The sequence below is a fragment of the Portunus trituberculatus genome, chromosome 15 (genome assembly GCF_017591435.1).
Source record: "Portunus trituberculatus isolate SZX2019 chromosome 15, ASM1759143v1, whole genome shotgun sequence".
Lineage (NCBI taxonomy): Eukaryota > Metazoa > Arthropoda > Malacostraca > Decapoda > Portunidae > Portunus > Portunus trituberculatus.
In genome coordinates, this window is record NC_059269.1 from 13,574,094 (window position 1) to 13,596,006 (window position 21,913).

Genomic DNA, 21,913 nt, shown 5'->3' on the forward strand with positions numbered 1-21,913 from the left:
GCGCTGGATAAATGTGTGAGGGCAATGCAACCTTACGCCATAAAACATTTTCTGGAATATAGATTGCTACATATGAGGAAAAATGTGGATTAAAGAATGCTTTGTAAGAGTTAAACGTGCGAGGTGAGCGAGAAAGATTCCACAAAGCCAGAGAGAGGAAAGAAGGGTGGAAAACTCGGATTTAGAACTGGGAGAAGGAGGAGGAAGTGGGGAGAGGGAGGAGGAAGAGAAGGAGGAGAGAGGAGAGTGATATTCAAAACCTCATGATCAATATTTTCAAGGTACTGTTATTTATATCAATTCAAATTTTGTACTCGATGGAAATATATATACATACAGATCACTTTACATTGCTTCGGGTCATTGTTGGTGATGAAAATATAGCGGCAACGGTATTATGTTGTTAGCCACTTAACAAACAGGACTGGATTACAATTTCACGATACGAGTAGATGGATGATTAGATAGATAGATTTATATATAGATAGGTTAATTCGTATGTATTGATAGACAGAGTTAGACAGATAGATGTATAGATAGAATGATGGATTAATTGATAGGATAACAGATAGATAGGAATTTTAACTGACGAATATACATAGATAGATAGATAAACAAGTAGATAAACCACAGGCAAATCAGAGAGATACACAGATACATATATAAACAGCGGGAGAGTGAAACAAATTGAAAGATAGACAAGTAAACAAACCATAAAGTAAACAGATTCTTAATCTCTTCAGTACTGGGACTCATTTTTATTACGAGTTTGAGTATGATTAGACGATTTTATTTTACATAAGGAAGGGTTTATGGAGGTCAGAAGATTAATGCACAGAGTCTTCACTATTTCAACCCTTACATAAATTTCTGAAGCTGTATAAAACCATCAAATAGTAAGCAGAATAAATATGAAAACACGTCATGGCACTGAAGGGGTTAAATCAATCCCTGCAATAGAATATGTCGACGGAATGATACAACAAGCCACAGTATTTACATTTCTCATTACTCTACACACAGAGAGAGAGGAAGAGGTGACGAGGAGGGGAAAATATAGAAGGAAAGTGTACAGGGACTAGGAAGTTGAGAGTTGAGCTGGAGAAATAGGACCGAGGGAGGGATGGGGACGAGGAAGAAGAAGAGGAGGAGGAAGAGGAGGTCTGATAGTGGCTTGCCTTGTTTAATATCGCTGGCAGATGTACGGGGGAAGCAATTTTGTAGCGAGGTGCAGCCCTTTTTCCAGGCGTGTTATTTGATTTCGAGTGCTTTCATATAGCGGCGGGCAGGCGGCCGTACGACTCGCCGAGAGGGGGATGGTGACGGCCGGTGAGGGGAAAAGGGGCGGCAATGGGTGAGTGCGAGTGAACGTGGCGATACTCGTATAAATGGGTTGGAGTGTGAGGACGCGGCAAGTGGCAGAGTGGTGGTGGTGGTGGTGGGAGGGGGTGGTAATGAAGGGGGTGGCTACGATAGTGTGTTTGTGTGTGTTTGTATGTGTGGTTGAGGTAGGTGTATTTCGTGGAAATGTAGATATTAGTATTTAGTTGGTGGTGTTGTTGGTGGTGGTATTGTTGTGGTGATGGTGGTGGTGGTGGTAGTAGTAGATGTGGTGGTACAAGTAGTAGTAGTATTAACAATGATTAATTAACTACTACTACTACTATTACTACTGCTGCTGCTGCTGCTGCTGCTGCTGCTGCTGCTGCTGCTGCTGCTGCTGCTGCTGCTGCTGCTGCTGCTACTACTACTACTACTACTACTACTACTACTACTACTACTACTACTACTACTACTACTACTACTACTACTACTACTACTTTTACCACCACCACCACCACCACCACCACCACTTTCACCAAAATCACTACTCAGGCCAAAACAACACGCACGGTCACAAACACTACTCTCCAACTGGTCTTACCTTCAACAACTTCGTAGCTACAACTCCAACAAAAGAAAATAATAACACAATAGTCAGCTGATAACCAGGGCAAGTGTTTCCGAATGGTGGGAGTGAGGCGTCAGTGCTGGTGAGAGAGGGACCCATGGACGGGATAGGGGGGAGAGAAGGGGAAGTGGTGACTGCCCTCGACCTGATGGTGTTGATGGCGGTGCTTCCTTTTTCCCTGGTGAGTGGTGGAGGTGCCGTGCATGTACTGTCCACTGTGTGCCCTCACCAGCAGTACGCGATGGGCCAGGCTGGTGTGACTCTGACTGGTGCAAGTGAAAGAAATTAATTCATTCTAAAGCTCAAGACGACGCTTCCTCTCTGATGAATCCATGACGCTTTTTTGGTAAACTTTATTTTGAAACATATTGTGAGTGAAGTTTCTTGTCTTCTTTTCTATGAATAGCGTGCAGAATATAACTGTAATTACTTTTACCAAAAATGTCAACAAAAAAGGAAGTAAATTTTTGGACTGCGGAAAGGCATTGGTGTTGTGAAGTTCTTGCAAGGACGATATGCAGTGAAACATTGAACCCAAGAAATGCCTCCTTCCTGCTTTTAATGGTACTCATTGGGACTTGCATCATGTGAATTTCTGCAGAAGACATAGAGGATAAAGAGGGAAGATCTATAGAACATACGGTTCTCGCCGGCTGCCACTAAGAGGAGCCTCGACAACGCTGCGTGCTGACCACCGACACATAAAGGGGAAAACCGAAATAGTCTTTGATATGAAACCATCAAAGCCTGGCCGGCTTTACGGTGAGGAGAATTTTTGCTTCTGAGGCGTTAGAGCTTTCAGCGACAGAATTGATTCAGGATGACTGGAGGAAAAGTTGTGGCGGTGGCGGTGGCGGTGTCATAGTGCTTAACCTTCTCCATTGCAGCCGCAGAATTGCTTTAGAGTTTAGGGGATGAAGTGAAGGTTCAACAACACGGTGCCAATGACCCGAACGAAATATAATTGCAGAAAATAAAACCTGAGTAAGCATTACACATGATTCATTGTTACATAGTCCGTCTTGATAATGAAAGAAGTACTAAACCTTTGAGAGACTTGCAGTCCCTAGCAGTGCTCTTCCCCTCTGATATGTGGAGTATGTGGACAGAGCGTAGGGAAAGTAATCACCATGACCGCAAATGAGTTATGGTAAGCATGTAACTGTTGATAATATGCCACTCTACAAATCTCTTCTTGTCATCATCTGAGCAAGCTGCCGCACAGAGGCAGGAAAGGCCGTGGCATCAAAGCTTTCTGTGGCGCGGTAATTGAGTGGTGGCGGCCAGCGTGCGGCACTGCGCGAGGTGGCGGGAGTACTGACCAGCGCTGTGGGATCCATGATGGGTAGGCTGAACGGAAGGCCACCTCTGGGATATGATGGATATTGATGAGAAAAAGAAGTAAATGATAGAGGCGGTGAATGTTTGGTGTAAAAATGTGAAAATGGTGGACGTGGTGATGGTGGTGTTGATGACTGTGGAGAGGGAATACCTGTAGGTGGTGAGGGAAGCCAGAGGTTGGTTGCGTTGCCTGGTGATTGAGTCTGACATGAGTGAAGAATGGATGCGTAAGGGAAGGAAACAGATCTCCATCACTGTGGTACACATCACCTCGCCGATCCGGTGTCAGAAAGCCTCGTTACCAAAATCTCCAGTGAAACAGAATATTGTGAAAGCTTCTTATTACACGCTGCTTCTGGTGTTGAGTTGGGTGAGTTGTGTGCGCGGTGGACTGGTGCTGCTCGCCCAGACACACCAGAATGCTTGCACAGAACAGCTCACATCGTTTTGTTGGTCCCACTCCGTTCTCTCTCGACTCAGAATCACAAAGAATGCAGCGCGAAGAACCACGACATATGCGATAGAGCGTAAAATGCAGATATTTGAGGAATTTATGAAATGTATTTGATAAGCATCTCCCTTACTTCATGGGACCCTTTTCTTTGAACAAAAATAGTCCGTCTGTGCACACCAAACTTTAAAGTGAACGGTTTTCAATATACTCTGTACAGTCTCGCAAACTTTTACAGATGAGAAGCGCCGAGCATTCTTGTGTGTGTGTGTGTGTGTGTGTGTGTGTGTGCGTGTGTGTATGTGTGTGTGTGTGTGAGAGAGAGAGAGAGAGAGAGAGCAAACACAATAAAAAAAAAAAATACTTCAACAGATAATTAAGACCAAAAAAATAAGTACATCAGATGATACAACTAAAGAAACACAAAACCAAAACGAAATACAAATTACACGCAACTGACGCAACACTCATTCATCATGGTCATCACTAGCCTCTCTGATTCCACGGCAAAACAATGACCTTCCCCACTCCCATCCCCTCCACTCCCGAAACCTCCCTCACCCAATTAATGTGCGATACTGAACGAAAGGAAATATGAATCGCGTGTATTGTTTCCCGAGAATAAATAGCAGACGAGAACTGGTCAGATTAACGATGAGTGATTGATGAATACTAAAAGCAAATGTTTCCATAATTTGTTGAAAAAAAACTGACTTTCTATCACTTTATTTCCGCCTTTGTTGGTGCACTATACAGGACAGTCAATCTTGTTGCATCTCTTTGTTATCTTGGTCCTGTGTTACTTTGTCCTTCAACGCTTATGTGGTTGAAGTTTTTGGGTGTGACGGTCTTAAAATTATGATCTCTCTCTCTCTCTCTCTCTCTCTCTCTCTCTCTCTCTCTCTCTCTCTCTCTCTCTCTCTCTCTCTCTCTCTCTCTCTCTACAGTACCATTATGTTTCATTGCTTCACGAGACTTTTATCCTCCGCGAATTTCCGACAACCTTTCCTTACCCGTGTCTCAATAATGTCCTTGTCTCTGCTTCAGTCATTCTCTTGTTAACTTCTCCACTGGTTGCATATTATTTTCCCTCCAGCAGTTCTCTGTATGTACTCTAAGTTATATCAGCGGTGCTACCAGGAACATTTTTTGACGTCATGGTTTTAATATGTCCTGTTTTAGACTTTATGGTATGTCTTCCCCTTGCTGTACATTATTTTTCCCTCCGGCAGTTGTCAGTGTCAACTTTAGGTTATATCAACGATGCTAACAAGATATTTTTTGACCCCAAGGCTTTAGTATGCAGTTTTCTGTGTGTTGTGTCTTCCTTTTGGTTCCATATTTTTCCCTTCGGCAGTTCTCAGTGTCAACTCTAGGTTATATGCGATGCTAAAAGAGATATTTGTTGACCCCCGGTTATATCAATGATGTTAAAAGGGATATTTTTTGACCCCAAGGCTTTAGTATGCAGTTTTCTGTGTGTTGTGTCTTCCTTTTAGTTCCATATTTTTCCCTTCGGCAGTTCTCAGTGTCAACTCTAGGTTATATGCGATGCTAACGGATATTTTTTTTACACCAAGGCTTTAGTTTGTAGTTTTTTTGGTTTCATGTTATTTTTCCCATCGGCAGTTTTCAGTGCTTGCTTCAGGTTATATCAACGATTTCTTCTTAGTATGCCTTAGTTTACATTCCCCATTGTGTTTTCTGAGATTCGCTTTTGTTACTCAGCATCTCAGTGGTTGCAGGACTCAGCTTGCCATGTTCAGGTGCGTGGGTCGCCTCGTTTAATCTTTCAGCAAGGGAAATGTCACTGGTGTTCTTTCATGCTCCCCTGGAATTTCTTAGCGCGCCTTTGTTCCTCCTTTTCTCTCACTTGAAGTATCACCTGACGTACATCAACTTTATTTGCAGTTTCTTTTTTTATATTTCTTTTTGTATGTACTGTGTCTTTATTGAGTTTATAATCTGATCTCTCTCTCTCTCTCTCTCTCTCTCTCTCTCTCTCTCTCTCTCTCTCTCTCTCTCTCTCTCTCTCTCTCTCTCTCTCTCTCTCTCTCCAATACAGTAGTAACATCTACATTTTTTTTTTTCATGCAGGATTCTGTGCACTGTCACCACTGTCTGCCTTACTAATCTCTTTCAAGTTAATGAAGTTGTCGAGTTCTAGTTAGCATTACTAATTCAGGTGTCATTATAAGCGTATGATGAATGTGTCGAGCCCCACCGCCCACCACACGACACCTTGTACAGCCTTGCTCCTTATGACAGTCTGCCGGGGTGCTGTGTCATGTCACTGTGGCTGCCAAACTAAAGATAAGATTTCTTTATTGTGTTTGTGTGTGTGTGTGTGTGTGTGTGTGAGAGAGAGAGAGAGAGAGAGAGAGAGAGAGAGAGAGAGAGAGAGAGAGAGAGAGAGAGAGAGGTTCTTCGTGAATAACAAACACACACACACACACACACACACACACACACACACACACACACACACACACACACACACACACACACACACACACAGATGAACGGTGGCATCAAGGTTATGATTATGGTAATGTAAAGCGTAATGTCCCGTGTAAAAATGGACGAGGCGTATCGTATTTGTCTTTTATGATAAGCTAGTCAGTGAGCGAGAGAGGTTCCATTAGGTGCGTGGCGTCGCGTTGTCCTGCACTCACCTGTGTAAGCCTTGTCGAAGTATAGGACGAGGAGAAAAGAAAATAGACAAGTTAGATAATGAAGGGGAATCTGCTAATAGGCACATACCTCACTAACAGTATTTAAACATAGTATATGAAAGGAAAATGTTGTGCCAGCTGATAACAATTACTTCCCCCGTTCTCTTCTGAAGACCCTTTTGGCGGCCTACATAGACAGAGTTTTTGTTCTGTGCGATGGCTATCCGTAAACAAACAGTTAAGCCGCAGCGACGCCATCATAGCCTAGTACACATTGTTGTCAAATTACCAGCCAGGTGTTGCTGCCTTTGTCACGGAGTCCTGGCGCAGCGTGTGGGTTTTGACAGCCCTGCAGGACAACAGCTGGGTGTCATGTTCATGGGCAGCCTTCGGTTTATCGTGAAATACAAGGGCGGCACCATTACTCTGATAACATGTTTTTTTCGTTGACTCTGCAGCCATCCAACACCACTACTGCAGTAATGAATCATGTTGCTCCTATCTTTTCATCCCTATCCTGCTTGACCGCTCTCTCTTCCTCCCTCAGGTGACGTGGATGCACCTCAACCGCCAGATGCTGCTTACCATCGACCAACGTACCATCACGCTCATCCCAAGGTTCAGCGTGTCCCGGGACGACCCCACCACCTGGACCCTCCACATCCAGGACGTTGAGCCCACGGACACCGGCTACTATGTGTGTCAGGTGAACATGATACCTGTCATCAACCAGGTCGGCTTTGTGCAAGTGGTCGGTGAGTTGCTCATTAGATATTCGTGTTGTGACTGATTCATATCGACTTATTATATTTCACCGTTATCTTCCCCTGCTGCACTTGTCCTTCCTCTTCCTCCCCTCCTGTTGTAATCGCTGTAATAGGCATTAGCCGCAATCAACTAGCGCCTGTAGGGGCTCGCGGCGATAACGATCTCTGTCCCACACCTTGCTCCCTTCCCCCTCAGTGCCGCCTCAGTTCGTAGACGAGGAGAGCAGTCAGTCCCACGTGTCGGTGCAAGAAAGGCACGACGTGAGGCTGGTGTGCCGTGCCCGGGGTGTCCCTAAGCCTGTCATCCGCTGGACACGTGAGGACGGCTTGTTCTTTACTGCCGGCAGAAGCGGACAAGGTGGGGATCAATTCACTCACCTATCGGAATTTTAACTTTTCACATTCCACTATATGTACCATTATAAATTTTAAGTTATTTGAATTGCCCTCACACCCAATTTTTGTGTTATTCTTAGTTTTATATTAAAAAAAAAGATAAAAGGAAAAAGTTGGTAGGTATAGACTAATGGTTTCCTGAGTCACCCACCACTATACTGGACATGTGCCGAAAGAGAGAAAAATGTGTAATGGCTGACTCGTTTAAGTTATGTTCTTTTGGCGGAGTTGAAGTTTCGAATCTAATTACTCAATGCCACTCAGATGAGCTTTTCCACTGCAGTGCGCTTCCCCCACACCATGGCCTCGCTTTTCGCCACCCCTCACCGAGTGCTTTATTTCAACTTCTGCTCGCGTCAACATCATGTAACCGCCACAATTTCTGGCACACCACTATACACCTACACAACCACATGCATGTTAGAAGTACCTATTGCAAGCAAGACAAGTTGAAGTGTTGCCTAAGATAGCCGATGAGACAGCGGAAAACCTAACACACCTAAATTGCCATACACCTGCACCAGCACACCTACACCACCATACCACCGCCACCACCCGCTTATACTACATCTCTTCACCATCCCTACCATATCTATTCCACGTCCTCCACTTGTACCACCACCACCACACACTTGCACCATCACCATCACCACCACGAACACCCCTCTGCTGCCTCCCATAACTGCACTATCACACAAGTGCATTACCACACCCTTCCTTCCTCTCCCCCTCCCATCCTGTTTTCCGCGGCTCGAGTAATGGCTTTGCAATGTCAAGTAATGGATATTATAATCATCACTTCTTTTTTGTTTCGTTCGAGGAAAATGCTGTGGTTTTGACGTAATGTCAGAGATAACAGTTCACAATTAATTCTAGCTGTGGTTGTTGTATAACTTGTTCCAACTTGATTAGAATTTTCAACCAGGTGACAAGCGTGGCAGCGTTTAATTAATTCTAATAGCTCGTGAAATCCCGTTGTTATCTGCTGGCCGCCCCTCCCTCCCTGTACATCCTCTCGCAGCCCTCCACTCGCCCTCTCTCACCCTACTCCTCCCTTCCTCTTACAGGACTAACAAGGCCGCTTTACCCCAACCACAGGCCTTCCAATAGAAGAGAAAAGGAAATCAGAGAGGCAGTGAGGTGAACGGTTAGATTATGAAAGCCATAAACACTGTAAATGAGAGAACTGTAGAAACGCGAGGAATAAGCAAAGAAATGTAGTTTCTAGTGCACCAAGTAGCCATAGTGGTGGATGCTCTTTTACTGCTGAATTTGTAGCAGAATTGAATTGAAATTAATTGGACGGTGACCTTACTGATCTGCGAGGAGATTATTGTAACTTGCAGTACCTTAACGAAGTACTTGTGAGTAAAGATCGATCCCGTCTAGGTGTAATTGTTTGGTTCACTCCTTCCTTAACAATAAGAGTTGCCAACGTCTGCCCTTTCGTCACCAACACCAGGAAACACGTGGAGGTTACCAAGGCTGTTGCCAGAGCAGTGTGACTATCGTATTTGTGGATGCGTTTCAAAATATGATGTGCGTGCATAACACATGCTACCGACATCACTTCCTCTGAATATACAGCATGGAAACAATTTTGTAGCACGGCAGGATAACGTGGCCAAGCCAGCATTGCTACACTCGCTGCCAGTGTGAGGCAAATTTCATCCCGATTGTTTTTCAAACCCTTGAAAGAGGATCACACTGAAATGTCAGTCCTCACCTGCAATATTGTGGCGTTACTAAAGAAATGTTGCAAAGATAACTAAACCATTTCATATTGGCTTTGTGTATAAAAACTTGAGAGCTTGTATTTTGTTGTATTACTTGGCAACACATTCATGCCTGAAAACTAATGGTCATAATTTGCATACAATATTAGAAGATTAGGGTTGCGTCGCCACTGTAGTTCACGGCAATGGCCTAACTTTTCAGCAGCAGCCGCACTGCTTGGCCAAATATGGATCGAGGCCTCAGCGCTGGGACATTGAGAGGTGGACGACCAGCAGGTGATTCATGGGAGTTTGCCCCATCGCCCAACACACACACACACACACACACACACACACACACACACACACACACACACACACACACACACGAGGCCACTCATCTATGGAAATCAATACAGGTTGACAGACAGACACACATGATATGATGGAAAATTATATAAATGTTCACTACGTTCATTTCACAACTCTGCGAGCTATGTGATTAATTATTTGGAATGACACTGTTGTGCCCAAATTAAGCCCCAATTTCACTCCACCCCCTCCCCCTCCCAGCGGACGACGTTCACCAAGTGTGTCCGATCAACCCTCCCCCCCCTCACCCTCCGGCCCCAAACGCTGCTGCCGCCACTCCGCCGCCGCAATACAATATTATGCATATTTGCCGTGATTCGTATTATCCCTCCAGGCCTTGTTCCTCGCCGATTAACAGAATGAAAGATTATTTCAGGCAAATATCATGATACGCATTAATTAATTCATTTGTGGTGCAGTAGTTATATGTGTGTGTGTGTGTGTGTGTGTGTGTGTGTGTGTGTGTGTGTGTGTGTGTGTGTGTGTGTGTGTGTGTGTGTGTTTGCTTCTATCTCAGTATCTGACAAACGCACCAGTGTGTGACATCCGCTGTCAGCCGCGTTGTCACCACAGCACAGTCCCGCTGCTGCACCACGCAACCTTACTCTCATAATAATGGAAGCTCAGCCCTCTGCAGTCTACACCCTTCCCCCCGTCACCACATCCAGCAACACCCATGTCTCTGCCTCACCACTCCCCTTAGCTCTCTACCTTTCTTTGCAGCAGTCTTCACTTGCAACTCCGGAAGCAAATTGTTTTCAGTGTTATCTCTGCCCAGCTGTGACAAACTGCTGATATGATGATAATGGGAAAGGCCAAGTGTTAAATCAAATCTACTCTGCGCGGTTAAGGTTTCATTCTTATCAGGTTTTGTGTACGTTAGCTTTGTGCACATCACTCCTGGCAGTGACAAGCAAGGCACCCCACCCTCCTCGAAATGCCAGCGCGAGTGTTTTCCTCGCAGTATTTTCAACATGTATGTATTGTTTTCCTCAAAATATATTGACACAATTATTAAAACTCTCTCTCTCTCTCTCTCTCTCTCTCTCTCTCTCTCTCTCTCTCTCTCTCTCTCTCTCTCTCTCTCTCTCTCTCTCTCTCTCTCTCTCTCTCTCTCTCTCTCTCTCTCTCTCTCACCTGACGCCCATGCCTCCCACAGGTGTGCAGCAGGTGGAGTCGGAGGAGTTGGTGCTGAAGAGCGTCACCAGGAAGGACATGGGCGCTTACCTGTGCATCGCCACTAACAAGGTGCCGCCCTCCATCAGCAAGAGAATAGTGCTCGACGTGCATTGTAAGTCACACCTCAGAGAATGAACATGCACGTCCATAGGTAGCCCTTGCATGGCGGTAGTGGTGGTGGGTGGAGTGTTGTTAGCTGCTGCTGGCTTGCTTCAGTCCTAACGATGTATCAAGGACAAGCAGACTTAAAAGATAATAGTAGTAATGGTGTATGTTTTATTTAATCGGTTTGTATTTTATATGTGTGTAAGATTTTGGTACAGTTTCCTTTCTTTCTTCTTTGTTTCAGTGTTCCTGTTACTCAGTTGGTGTTATTTGATAGTTAAACTTTTCGATGGCAAGGCTTAGAAGCAAGAATCAGTGTTATTAGAACAATGAATGTTTATTTTATCGGTAGAGTGACACACGTCTGAAAAATATGTATCTTCTTTTCTTATTTGCTTGTTTTGGAAGCACTGCGAATGTTGGGTCTAAGGCGCCACGAAGCAATGTTGATCGCCATGGCTGTACAAATAATAGGAGTCAGTAGTAGTCTGTCTTGCCAGCCGGACGCCCTCTGTAGTGAATCACTCACGGTTTGGTCACTCAGTATTGCCTGCTGTGCTGAGGGGACTCCTGGCCACCTCCTGAAAAGGACAGTATTGATAATGTCAGTTATGCACATCAGTAACAACGTTTTGGGATATGTGAAAAAAGTGTTAGAGACGAAATGAGTGTACCAAGTTTCCTTACAGTATACAGCAAAAGAAAAGGATATCGTATTTAAAAGTCAAATAATTGGATGATCCGTGAACGTTACAAGAGAACAGACTGAATAATATTGGAAGCATGACCAGACAGTGTTTTCCCAGATATTTAGCGGCACTTTTCATTGTCGCCATTGTAATACATCAAAGAGTTCTGGCAGAGTCCAACACAAATCTTTACTTTAAAACTCACTGACTTTCTCTTTCCATTCTTTTTGGCACGGGGTCGCTGCACGAGGGTAATAAAAAGAAGGAATTCCTGGATTGGCGAAGTCTTGTGAGGCAATGCACACTGTAAAAAGGAACTCATAAAACAGACACACGCCATTCCATAGTCCAATTGCATATTCCAGATAATTAATTTGTATTTTCAAGAACGGAATCGAACGTCCATACACGTCGCGTACCAAATCTACACATAAATCACTGGCGGCCATTATGGGAAGTGGCTGCCATTGTTACCAAGGCATATCATTTGCATCCCGGAATCGTTTCCCGAGTGTTTTCCTAATTGTCTGCTAAAGGGCATGCTTTTTTTTATTTCATTTCAGGAATAGTTCCACGGTAAAATCTTTATAAAGGAAACCTATTTGCTGCACTGAAAGGGAAATGAAAAATACGCACTTTGAACTTTTTCCCCTGAAGCGTTTTCCTGAACTCTCCTCAGAGCTCACCTTTGTCACGCAGAGAGAGAGAGAGAGAGAGAAGAATCTCTCTCTCTCTCTCTCTCTCTCTCTCTCTCTCTCTCTCTCTCTCTCTCTCTCTCTCTCTCTCTCTCTCTCTCTCTCTCTCTCTCTCTCTCTCTCTCTCTCTCTCTCTCTTTGGTCAACTAGTCCGCCACAGCAATTTATCGTTGACCCCCACATCGTAAATCACAACGCGGCCCCTGAGTTTGCGTCCAATAAGTGTTCCTTTTTCATTACAATTCAGTGGTACCCAAACTACCCTTAGAATTCTCAGTTTATCTATTTACGTATATGTGTATTGAAACCAGACTTGCTAGCAGTGACGGTTACTTCATTCTGTTCATTATCTAGTACTCCTTACCTGTGTACGGAAACTCATTGACAACTTTTTTTTACTTATTTATTTATTTATTTATCTTTTTTTACTTTAGAAATTTATACTGGCAAGACTCATTAAGTTAGTTCAGACAAGCAAAATGTGCTAAGTTACTTCATACACACAAAGCTCACTAAGTCAGTTCGTACAAGCAAAACACACTAATTTATTTCATGCAAGCAAAACGTACTGTTACCTTATAGAAGAGAACGCACTATTCATACAGGAAACCGTACCTGTGAGTTTATAATCAAAAGAACACGAAAGAAAAAATGTAAACTGATGCGAGATTGGTGAGGTAAATACAACATTTCAATACGAGGATGGAAAGGAAAGGACACTGCAGACAACATAAAGGCAAATCTTAAACTTGTGAGCATTTTATCCCCAAAGGCGGTCATAGAATCGAAGTCACGTCTCTTTCCCCGTGGCCATCACCAGCACCGCCATCATCAGCTCACTCAGAGAACCGCCGAAGTGGTTCTAATTACACCAACTCGCTGAAAACGAAATCCCATCACACCATTAATCTGTGTCACCGCTGGAAGGTAATTAAAACGCCGCTTGCAATGGCGCCATGAGGTCATTATGTCAGGTGTGCGCCGCGTATTGAGCGTGGCTAAGGCTGACGTTTTTAGGATCATATGCCAGAAGGTGGACAGCGATTTGAAGAGACTCTAGGATCCCTCATACCTGTCCTTATTCAATTCTTGATAAACAACACATGGTATCCTGTTGATGCCACTACAACTACTACTATTACTACTTCTACTACTACTTCTACTACTACTATTTCTACTTCTACTTCTTCTTCTACTTCTACTTCTGCTACTATCAGAGTAAATATATTTTTTGAGGGTAATCGTTGAGTTGTGAGGTGAAGCAGCGTCACGTTGAGGAGCAGTGCAGGAGATGCTGCTGCTGCTGCTGCTGCTGCCGGGGATGCTGACTTTGTGTTGCCTTTATGTTGCCTTCCTGTACCTGATCTGTTATTGTGCATTTTACATCTCATTCATTTTCATTATTACTCTGTTATATTTTTAGGTTAAGGGGTTTAGTGTGTGTGCGTGTATGTGTGTGTAATGACTAGAATTCACTCACTTGGTTGGAATAGCTAAATCTGACTTGTGTTCATGGAATCAAATATTTTGCAATAGTGTTGTGAAGGCAGAGTGTGTGAGTCAGCGTGGGGGAAAAGCAAAGTTATGGTAGTGGAGAGGGAACAACAAACTGTGAGTAATAGAAGGGACGGGAAATGCGTGATACCTAAAAGAGAAGTACATCGGCAGGCACATAGGGAAAGAACAGGGAACAAAGAACGGGATAGGAAGGTAGCTGAAGGCACGAAGAACCTGTGAAGTGAAAGACAGCTGAATGTGCAGGCAGCAAATGACTTTCATGGAGCAGCCTGGTGCCATCCGTGTTACATGCATGTGGAACACCTGCACGGCATGGACCTAACAGCCAAAGGTTAGGGCGGTAAAAGCGAAAATGCTGAGGAATATTTGTGGAATATGTACTGGTGGGACGGATACAGTTGGAAGGGAGATGGCGCAGCATTGGATGGTCGGGAGTCATGTGACAAGAATAAAAAGAAAAAAAAATATGGGGAGGACACTTTTGTCACCTAGGGGAAATGAAAAGGACAAGAGCGAATAAGGGAATGTAACTAAACGACGCTAGTGAGGGAAGCGGCCTGAGGACTAACTGTAAACCTCTGACTGAAGGATTGTGAGCGGAGGTTAGCACGTGACAAGAAAAAAAAAAAAAGAAAACATATGGTTGAAGTGTGTATCACGTGTGAACTCGAAACCTGCCTAACCAATAGCAAACGTTATGAAAAGCCATGTCGATATTGTAACTCGTCACGATACTGTACACCATCAGTAGTGTAGTGGAATGTTCGTACAGAGCGAGGAGCAGTCTGTTGGGAGAACACCGTAGATTCTTTTTCTTTTTTTTAGTACTGTTCGCCAAACACTAATTATCTTCAGATCGCAGTTGGCTCAGTCTTGTGTTAGGCCTTATTTTCTCACCATTGTCTTGTTTTGTGAATCTTGCTGCACTATATCACCAGTTCTATAAATACTGTGGTTTATTATATACATATCACAAGCTTTCTCCACATGTTTTTTTTTTTTTTTTTACCATGTGGGCTTTTCACGGGAATTTATGGGCTAAAGGAGGTACTTTTGGGGGTACCTCCTATCTCAAAACCCATCAACTACGAAATCGTTGTCCTGAGTGAGGAAGCCCAGCCTACACTCTGACCGTGGAGAGAAGAAATCCTTCAAGTGGCTTTTTTTTTCCTTCTTATTTCTATCATAGTATACATCACGTAAGTACCATTCAGAGGACATAGATTCATAGTAATAATACTACACCGGATGTGCTATATACAAAATTTCGTGCTGCTTGATTACTGAATGAATATATATACTGAATCGCTAATTGCCCATTACTGCTTTGTTAAAATGTTGTATTAATCGTGCATGTAATATTTTAAATGAACCTTTATGAAGACAAAATGTTTATTGCATAGTGTTTGATGTGTATACGTGAAACTATTGCCGCCTCGGTCGCTAAGTGAGGGTTGAGAAATCATTCCAGGCTATTCCTAATCAGTAAGTCTTCGGCCGACACACACACACACACACACACACACACACACACACACACACACACACACACACACACACACACACACACACACACACACACACACACACACACACACACAGTCTCTCTCTCTCTCTCTCTCTCTCTCTCTCTCTCTCTCTCTCTCTCTCTCTCTCTCTCTCTCTCTTTCAGGTCATCAAGGTCAGTTTCGGCGCCACAGGGGACAAGCGGTGTGTAGTTCCCGTCACGTGCCTAACCTCGACTAATGCTTTGCACATTTAAAAAGTAATGATAAAGCATTTCAAACAGCACACATCTGTTTTTTTTCAATGTGACGCCTTTTTTTTCTGTGTGAGAGAGAGTACAAAAATGCAAGATTGATTTCCAGGCATTTTTTAGAGTTGGTGTTATGAGGCATGATTTAAATACCTCAACATTTTCATTCGGTGAGCTCAGTCACACGTTATTCAAAACCAGTCTTTATATATTTCTGCTATAAGTGTGATTTTTTTTTATATATTTAGGTGTGTAATTTCATCATGGTTCGAGACACTGATTCATCATTTTCATCATCATCATTATTATTATTTTTTATTGTTGTTATTATTATTATTATTATTATTATTATTATTATTATTATTATTATTATTATTATTATTATATGATGGTGCTATACGCTCAGCTACTGGAGGGACAGTGCTAGTGCCATGGGTGATGCATCACTGTGGCTAGGACAGGGCCAACTGCTCTCGTGTCGCACAGCCCTTAGGGATGTTCTCTTTTCTTCCATTATGCGTCAAATCTAGAAATTTTGTGAGAAAAATCCTTACAGAATATTATGCAAGTATGTTCATGTCCTTGATTTACGTTAAGGTTCACAAATGTAGCAAGAGATGGACTAGCTTGAGTATACATGGACACTAAAAAGAAAAAAAAAAAAAAAACTGCGTCATTATTTCAATTAGTTTTTTCCCGTGAAATTGGGACATCCGGTATCTCCTTTGCTGTCCACTGTGTGTTGCCTTCCGTTGTTTCTCGTTACAATGTCTTGCCTCGTCGCCGCCTCCTTTTAGCGTTGTCAGTGCCTTCCTCTCCGCTCAGTCTCACTTCAACTGACCTCTTTTTCCTGCTCAACACATCTCTCTGCCGTCTAACTCTCGCCGCCGCTCCGCTTTTACCTGTAAAATAAATAAAAATCAGCACATCAAATATTTCCGGCCAACAAAGGCACACGCCGTCACCAATATTTCCATCAAAGGTAATAACAAATTGTGAAATACATCGGAAGGCGGAATGCGCTTTACGGACAGGAAACTTTTCATGCATTGGTTTTAAAAATGTTGTTGCGCTAAAATTTTCCTCCTGGTGTAATCATTCATACAGTGTTTGCTACATCATTTTACAGTATTTGTTTTTATACTTTTATTTGAAAAGTAACCTTTGTATGTGTTGGATGTGGGGTGTTTTCAGAGAGGCAGCCGCTCCTTCCTGTGAGTCTGACTAGTGACGGGGGCAGGCGCCCTGTGCAGGTGTCCCAAATTCTCCAGTTTGTAATGTCAATGGCGACTGTGTTAATGAAGTGGCAGGTTTCCATCCATCGTTTCTTTTATATATTCGAGCTTATTCTTATGGGAGACACCAGGCTTGGAATTTACCCCCTTGATAGATTTTCAGCCCAAACTTTGTTGTTGCTATTATTGGTAGTGAGTGAGTGATCACCGGCGTTCCGTAGAATAATATAGAGTATAGTTTGAATCATGGTAGGCGCCCTTGATGAGAAGTAGGTGTTTTCTGATGCTGGCTGTTTTGGTGGCTGAGCTCTCGGGCCTCATTGTGAGCGCAATGTCATCAGGGGAGAAGTGATTACTGTATTTCGGGAAGACTCCATAAAAATGCTGTAGCTAATCAAGTCCATTGGTCACTCTCTAAGTGATCGTTTAATATCCATCAGGATTCACCGTCCCTTGTCAGTGTTAATGTGTTCGTCATTTTTAAGATTCTGAGATTATTTCATATCGCATATTTTATGACTGTAGGTATTCCTTTCAGCATAACACTCCAGACGCTTAACTGTCTCTCTCCTACAGTCCATCCTGTGATCACTGTGCCCAACCAGCTGGTGGGCGCCCCCATCGACACCTCGGTCACTCTGGAGTGTCAGGTGGCAGCCTTCCCCAACGCTGTCCACTTCTGGCGATTTAACGACCAACTGCTGATCAACTCCTCCCGACAGGAGACTCAGGAGATCCGTAAGGGCTACACAACTACAATGAAGCTTTCCCTCAGGAACCTCAAAGCCAAAGATTTTGGCACTTACGTCTGTGCTGCAAAAAACTCCCTCGGGGAGACTGAGAGCAATGTTCGTCTGTACGGTCAGTCCAAGTGCTTTTCTTGTGTGGGAAATCAGCTTTCTGTTTTAGTGACCTACATCCCTTGATATTCATGTGCCTCCATTCTTGTGCCCTGCATGTCTCACAACATTGAAATCTCTTTACAGAAATTGAGGTAAATCGGAGAGCTGAGGAGAAGCAGGAGCAGCTTGGCAACAGCAACTCAGGTAAGTGAAGAGTGCAGAGGCCATCATGAATTCGGGGAAGGGGAGGATTGGTGAGGGATAGAACACATCTGGAAGCTAAAATATCCTCATGCGCGTGTGCCTAGCATGAGGCAAAAATATGGATCATGACTCACATGTTGGTGTCACATTTTGAAACCATTGCATAACCACAAGGAAATGTCTTATCAGACATTGTAATATCAGCGTTGCCACGTTTTGGTAAACTATTCTTGTTTGTGAGACACGTAAGAACGAGACCCGCACACTGTGGTAGAATTCTAAATTTTGTAAGCGAGTTCCCTGTCCGGAAATAGGAGGAAAGAAAATGTGATTCATTTTCCGGAACGTTTCAGGATGTCATGCAAGGCCGAGCACGTGTTTGCCGGGACATTTTTCCCTACACGTTCGCTTTACTGTAGTAATTATAATAACAAAATACTTGTAACGACGAAGTATTTCAAGACTCGTGTTTGCCTGGCCTTCACACTACCTTAGTCCTCATGCCTCCCCGCCCAGCCCTGGCCCAATACACTCGATAGCTCCCCCAATACTAAAATCGCAAATATGGACATTGCGATCCTCACTGTACCACTAATCCGTGCTGTAGGTCATATAAACATAACACAGAAATGAAATGTGTTCAACAATTTCCTGTGTGTGATGTATTTGAAGAAAATGTCTGCCGGATGTTTTCTTGAAAGAAATTTTGTGTGTGTTATTGTTCATGGGAGTTTAAATGCGGCGTAACAGTAATTTAATGGTGCAGTCCCCTTGATGAGGCTTTCCAACGAGGAGAGAGAGTTTGAGGGGGACTGTGAGAGACAAGGGGAGAGGCCGAGTAGCAGTCCGTCATTGATCGCTGAAGTACTGTGCGGTGTGGTACTCTGAAGGCAGCGTCCCTGGTTTGCCATAGAAATTATCTGGTAATCTGTTTCATACAGAGATCAAGAACCACACGACGGGCAAGGGAGTGGGTGGGATGCATTGACGGACATTGCCTCATCACTCTCTCAACTCCAAACAATACTCCTGTCTTTTGAAGTTAACGTTTATGTTTCTTTAACCCCTTTAGTACTGGGACACATTTTTGTCTTGAGATTTGTGTACGATTAGACCATTTTATTTACATTAGATAGGGTCTATGGAGGTCAGAAGATTAATGGCTACAGTCTCCACTATTCTAATCCCCAAATGAGTTTCTGAAGCTGTATAAAATCACCAGTTAGTAACCAGAATGAATATGGAAATGCGTCATGGCACTGAAGAGGTTGATTATATGCCTCATCTAAGAATATACAAAGCTTGGTTTTTTACCTTAGCCGTGAGTTGCGAGTGTCATGAGATTCAAAGACTGGACGACTAGAATTGTTAGGTCTACACAGCATTCCCCCCCCCCCTCTCTCTCTCTCTCTCTCTCTCTCTCTCTCTCTCTCTCTCTCTCTCTCTCTCTCTCTCTCTCTCTCTCTCTCTCTCTCTCTCTCTCTCTCTCTCTCTCTCTCTCTCTCTCTCTCTCTCTCTCTCTCTCTCTCTCTCTCTCTCTCTCTCTCTCTCTCTCTCTCTCTCTCTCTCTCTCTCTCTCTCTCTCTCTCTCTCTCTCTCTCTCTCTCTCTCTCTCTCTCTCTCTCTCTCTCTCTCTCTCTCTCTCTCTCTCTCTCTCTCTCTCTCTCTCTCTCTCTCTCTCTCTCTCTCTCTCTCTCTCTCTCTCTCTCTCTCTCTCTCTCTCTCTCTCTCTCTCTCTCTCTCTCTCTCTCTCTCTCTCTCTCTCTCTCTCTCTCTCTCTCTCTCTCTCTCTCTCTCTCTCTCTCTCTCTCTCTCTCTCTCTCTCTCTCTCTCTCTCTCTCTCTCTCTCTCTCTCTCTCTCTCTCTCTCTCTCTCTCTCTCTCTCTCTCTCTCTCTCTCTCTGTCAGTTGTAGGCAAAGATAACAATGAGAACATCACAAACTATAGGTAAGGGAAATTACTCTCATTAAACGAATCAGTGTTCAAATTACTAATAATGAGTAATGATAATAAATAATAGTAGAAACAATGATAATGGCGATGATGATGTTTAGAGAGAGGGTAGCAATCATGAATGGGATAATAAAGCTAGACCTGCCAGTGAAGGGGCGCATAATAATAGTCATCCCAACTAATCAAATTGATGGTTTACAATAGTGGTAATTATAATATATGCACAGAATTATCCTCCTGCTTTAAATGGTGACAGTAATGTATTGTCGCTACGCACATCGCTAACTCGCTAAATTATGGAAATACTCGTAACGCCTTTTACAGGAAATACGTAAGTGAAAAACGGGAAATTTGTTGAACTAAGCTAAGCGGCCACTCCCCTTTTGCGCTTCCCGTTTCCGTCAGTCATCTGTTTAAAATTTGTTACTTTTATTTGGAACCCTCGCGTCTCTCTCAAAGGAAGCAAGAGGTGTTAGATGCGTGTGTTAGTTCGTGGATTACTTTGACAACACTGATCGACTTTCTCTCCACTATTTCGTAGCGAACGCCAAAAGCTGACGTGTAAATGCATGATCTGTATACGTAACGCACTCTGAAACCTCTTAATCACGTCACTCTTCTCGGGAAATTATTGAGTTGTCATGCATTACATTTTTCAAACGTATCCTCCCCTAACCGAAAAAAAAAAAAAGAAAAGAAAGAAAATATAATACTGATGGTGATAGTGTTGCTAGTGATTGTGATGATAACGAAAACAAACAGTACTAATACCTCACTAATCCCACGCACCAAAATCACCAAGAGGAGATGAGCAGAGTGGTCACCGGGATGCAGGCCAATAATTTACTGACTACACAACATTTTTACCGCTTGAGTACAGGCGATCCAGTGATATCCGGTACATTTTGCTGCCATGTGTTGTATAGAAGCCTCGCGTTGCCACTGTTAAGAGGAGTAGAGCAAGAAGGGGTGTCGGGGTGGCGATGGATGATGATAACGCCAGTAAAGTAAAGGAAAGGAAAGAACACAATAGCGGCCAGGTGTAAGTTATATGCTGGGTCTCCCATTCTCTATCTTTCGGGCTCCTAAACATTCAGTCAGCTGCAGGGTATTCGGAAGCTGGAAAATGAAGCATTCCTCGAACAGGTGTATACTCTTTTAATAATGCGCTTTGGAACAATACGATATATTTTAGCGGCTGCAGCAAAGGTCAGACAAAAATTGAGTAAAAGTTAACGAACGTTCAGCTTTCATCCCTCGATTCTACACCAGTTAAACAACCGAACTCGCCCACCGTTTGGCTGGAAATATTAGCAAAAACTATTTCTCTCTTAGGTTTCATGATTTTTAAATGTATTTACATATGAAGGAGGGTAGCCAATGACGCAATGTCCAGAAAAAATAAGAGAAAGCCTCCAAAATTGCATCTTCTGAAAAATAAAGTTAGTAAAGATTCGAGAAGTTGGTCAGTTCTGCTTCTGGATTTCTTAATGATAATCAGTACAAGTAGCTCAAGTCTTGGGAAAGGGAAACAAAGACAGGAAGGGAATTGAAAATAGTGAGAGTGAAGACTGACTTGCATTAGTGAGATAGACATGAATAAGTAAGAGTGAGGAAAGGAAGTGTAACCGCGGGAGGGAGAGACGTGTTCCCAAATAACGATAGAAGATAGCAAGAGATGCAACACTTCAGTCTGTAGTGTTAGAGAATTAAGACAGTGAGTTAAAGGAGAGGCCCTAATGAGACGAAAAGCTCTTGACTTCCCCGTGTTTATTAATGATCTAGGAGAGGAACCCTCCAGTGTGCAAGGGAGGCGTACTGTGTGCCAGCACGGAAAGGTTATGCTGTGTTTGAAACTTACATGTGAGAGGAAAATATTTGATGAAGACAACGCACAACGTATAGAAATGAGATGTGAGGATTCCAGTTGAGATAATTACAGGAATACAATCCAGTTAACATCTTCCTGATTAACACCGCCGGAACTGACCTTGATAAAGGCTTACGGGAGAAAAACACTTGCCTTCTTTGAACACTAGTGTGTGTGTGTGTGTGTGTGTGTGTGTGTG

At 43.4% G+C, this 21,913-nt stretch overlaps 1 protein-coding gene across 11 annotated transcripts in view; it reads left to right on the top strand.

Annotated features, from left to right (window-relative positions):
* Positions 1-21,913, top strand: part of LOC123503965 (lachesin-like) — a 207,807-nt gene that overhangs the window by 181,958 nt on the left and 3,936 nt on the right. For 10 of the 11 annotated variants that reach the window (XM_045254117.1, XM_045254118.1, XM_045254119.1 and 7 more), the window contains 5 exons: positions 6,966-7,173; positions 7,382-7,543; positions 10,828-10,959; positions 17,422-17,706; positions 17,832-17,891. In XM_045254117.1, the coding sequence (XP_045110052.1) occupies positions 6,966-7,173; positions 7,382-7,543; positions 10,828-10,959; positions 17,422-17,706; positions 17,832-17,891 (847 nt within the window). The remainder of the gene's footprint in view (positions 1-6,965; positions 7,174-7,381; positions 7,544-10,827; positions 10,960-17,421; positions 17,707-17,831; positions 17,892-21,913) is intronic. The other variant, XM_045254128.1, reaches the window with a different exon arrangement.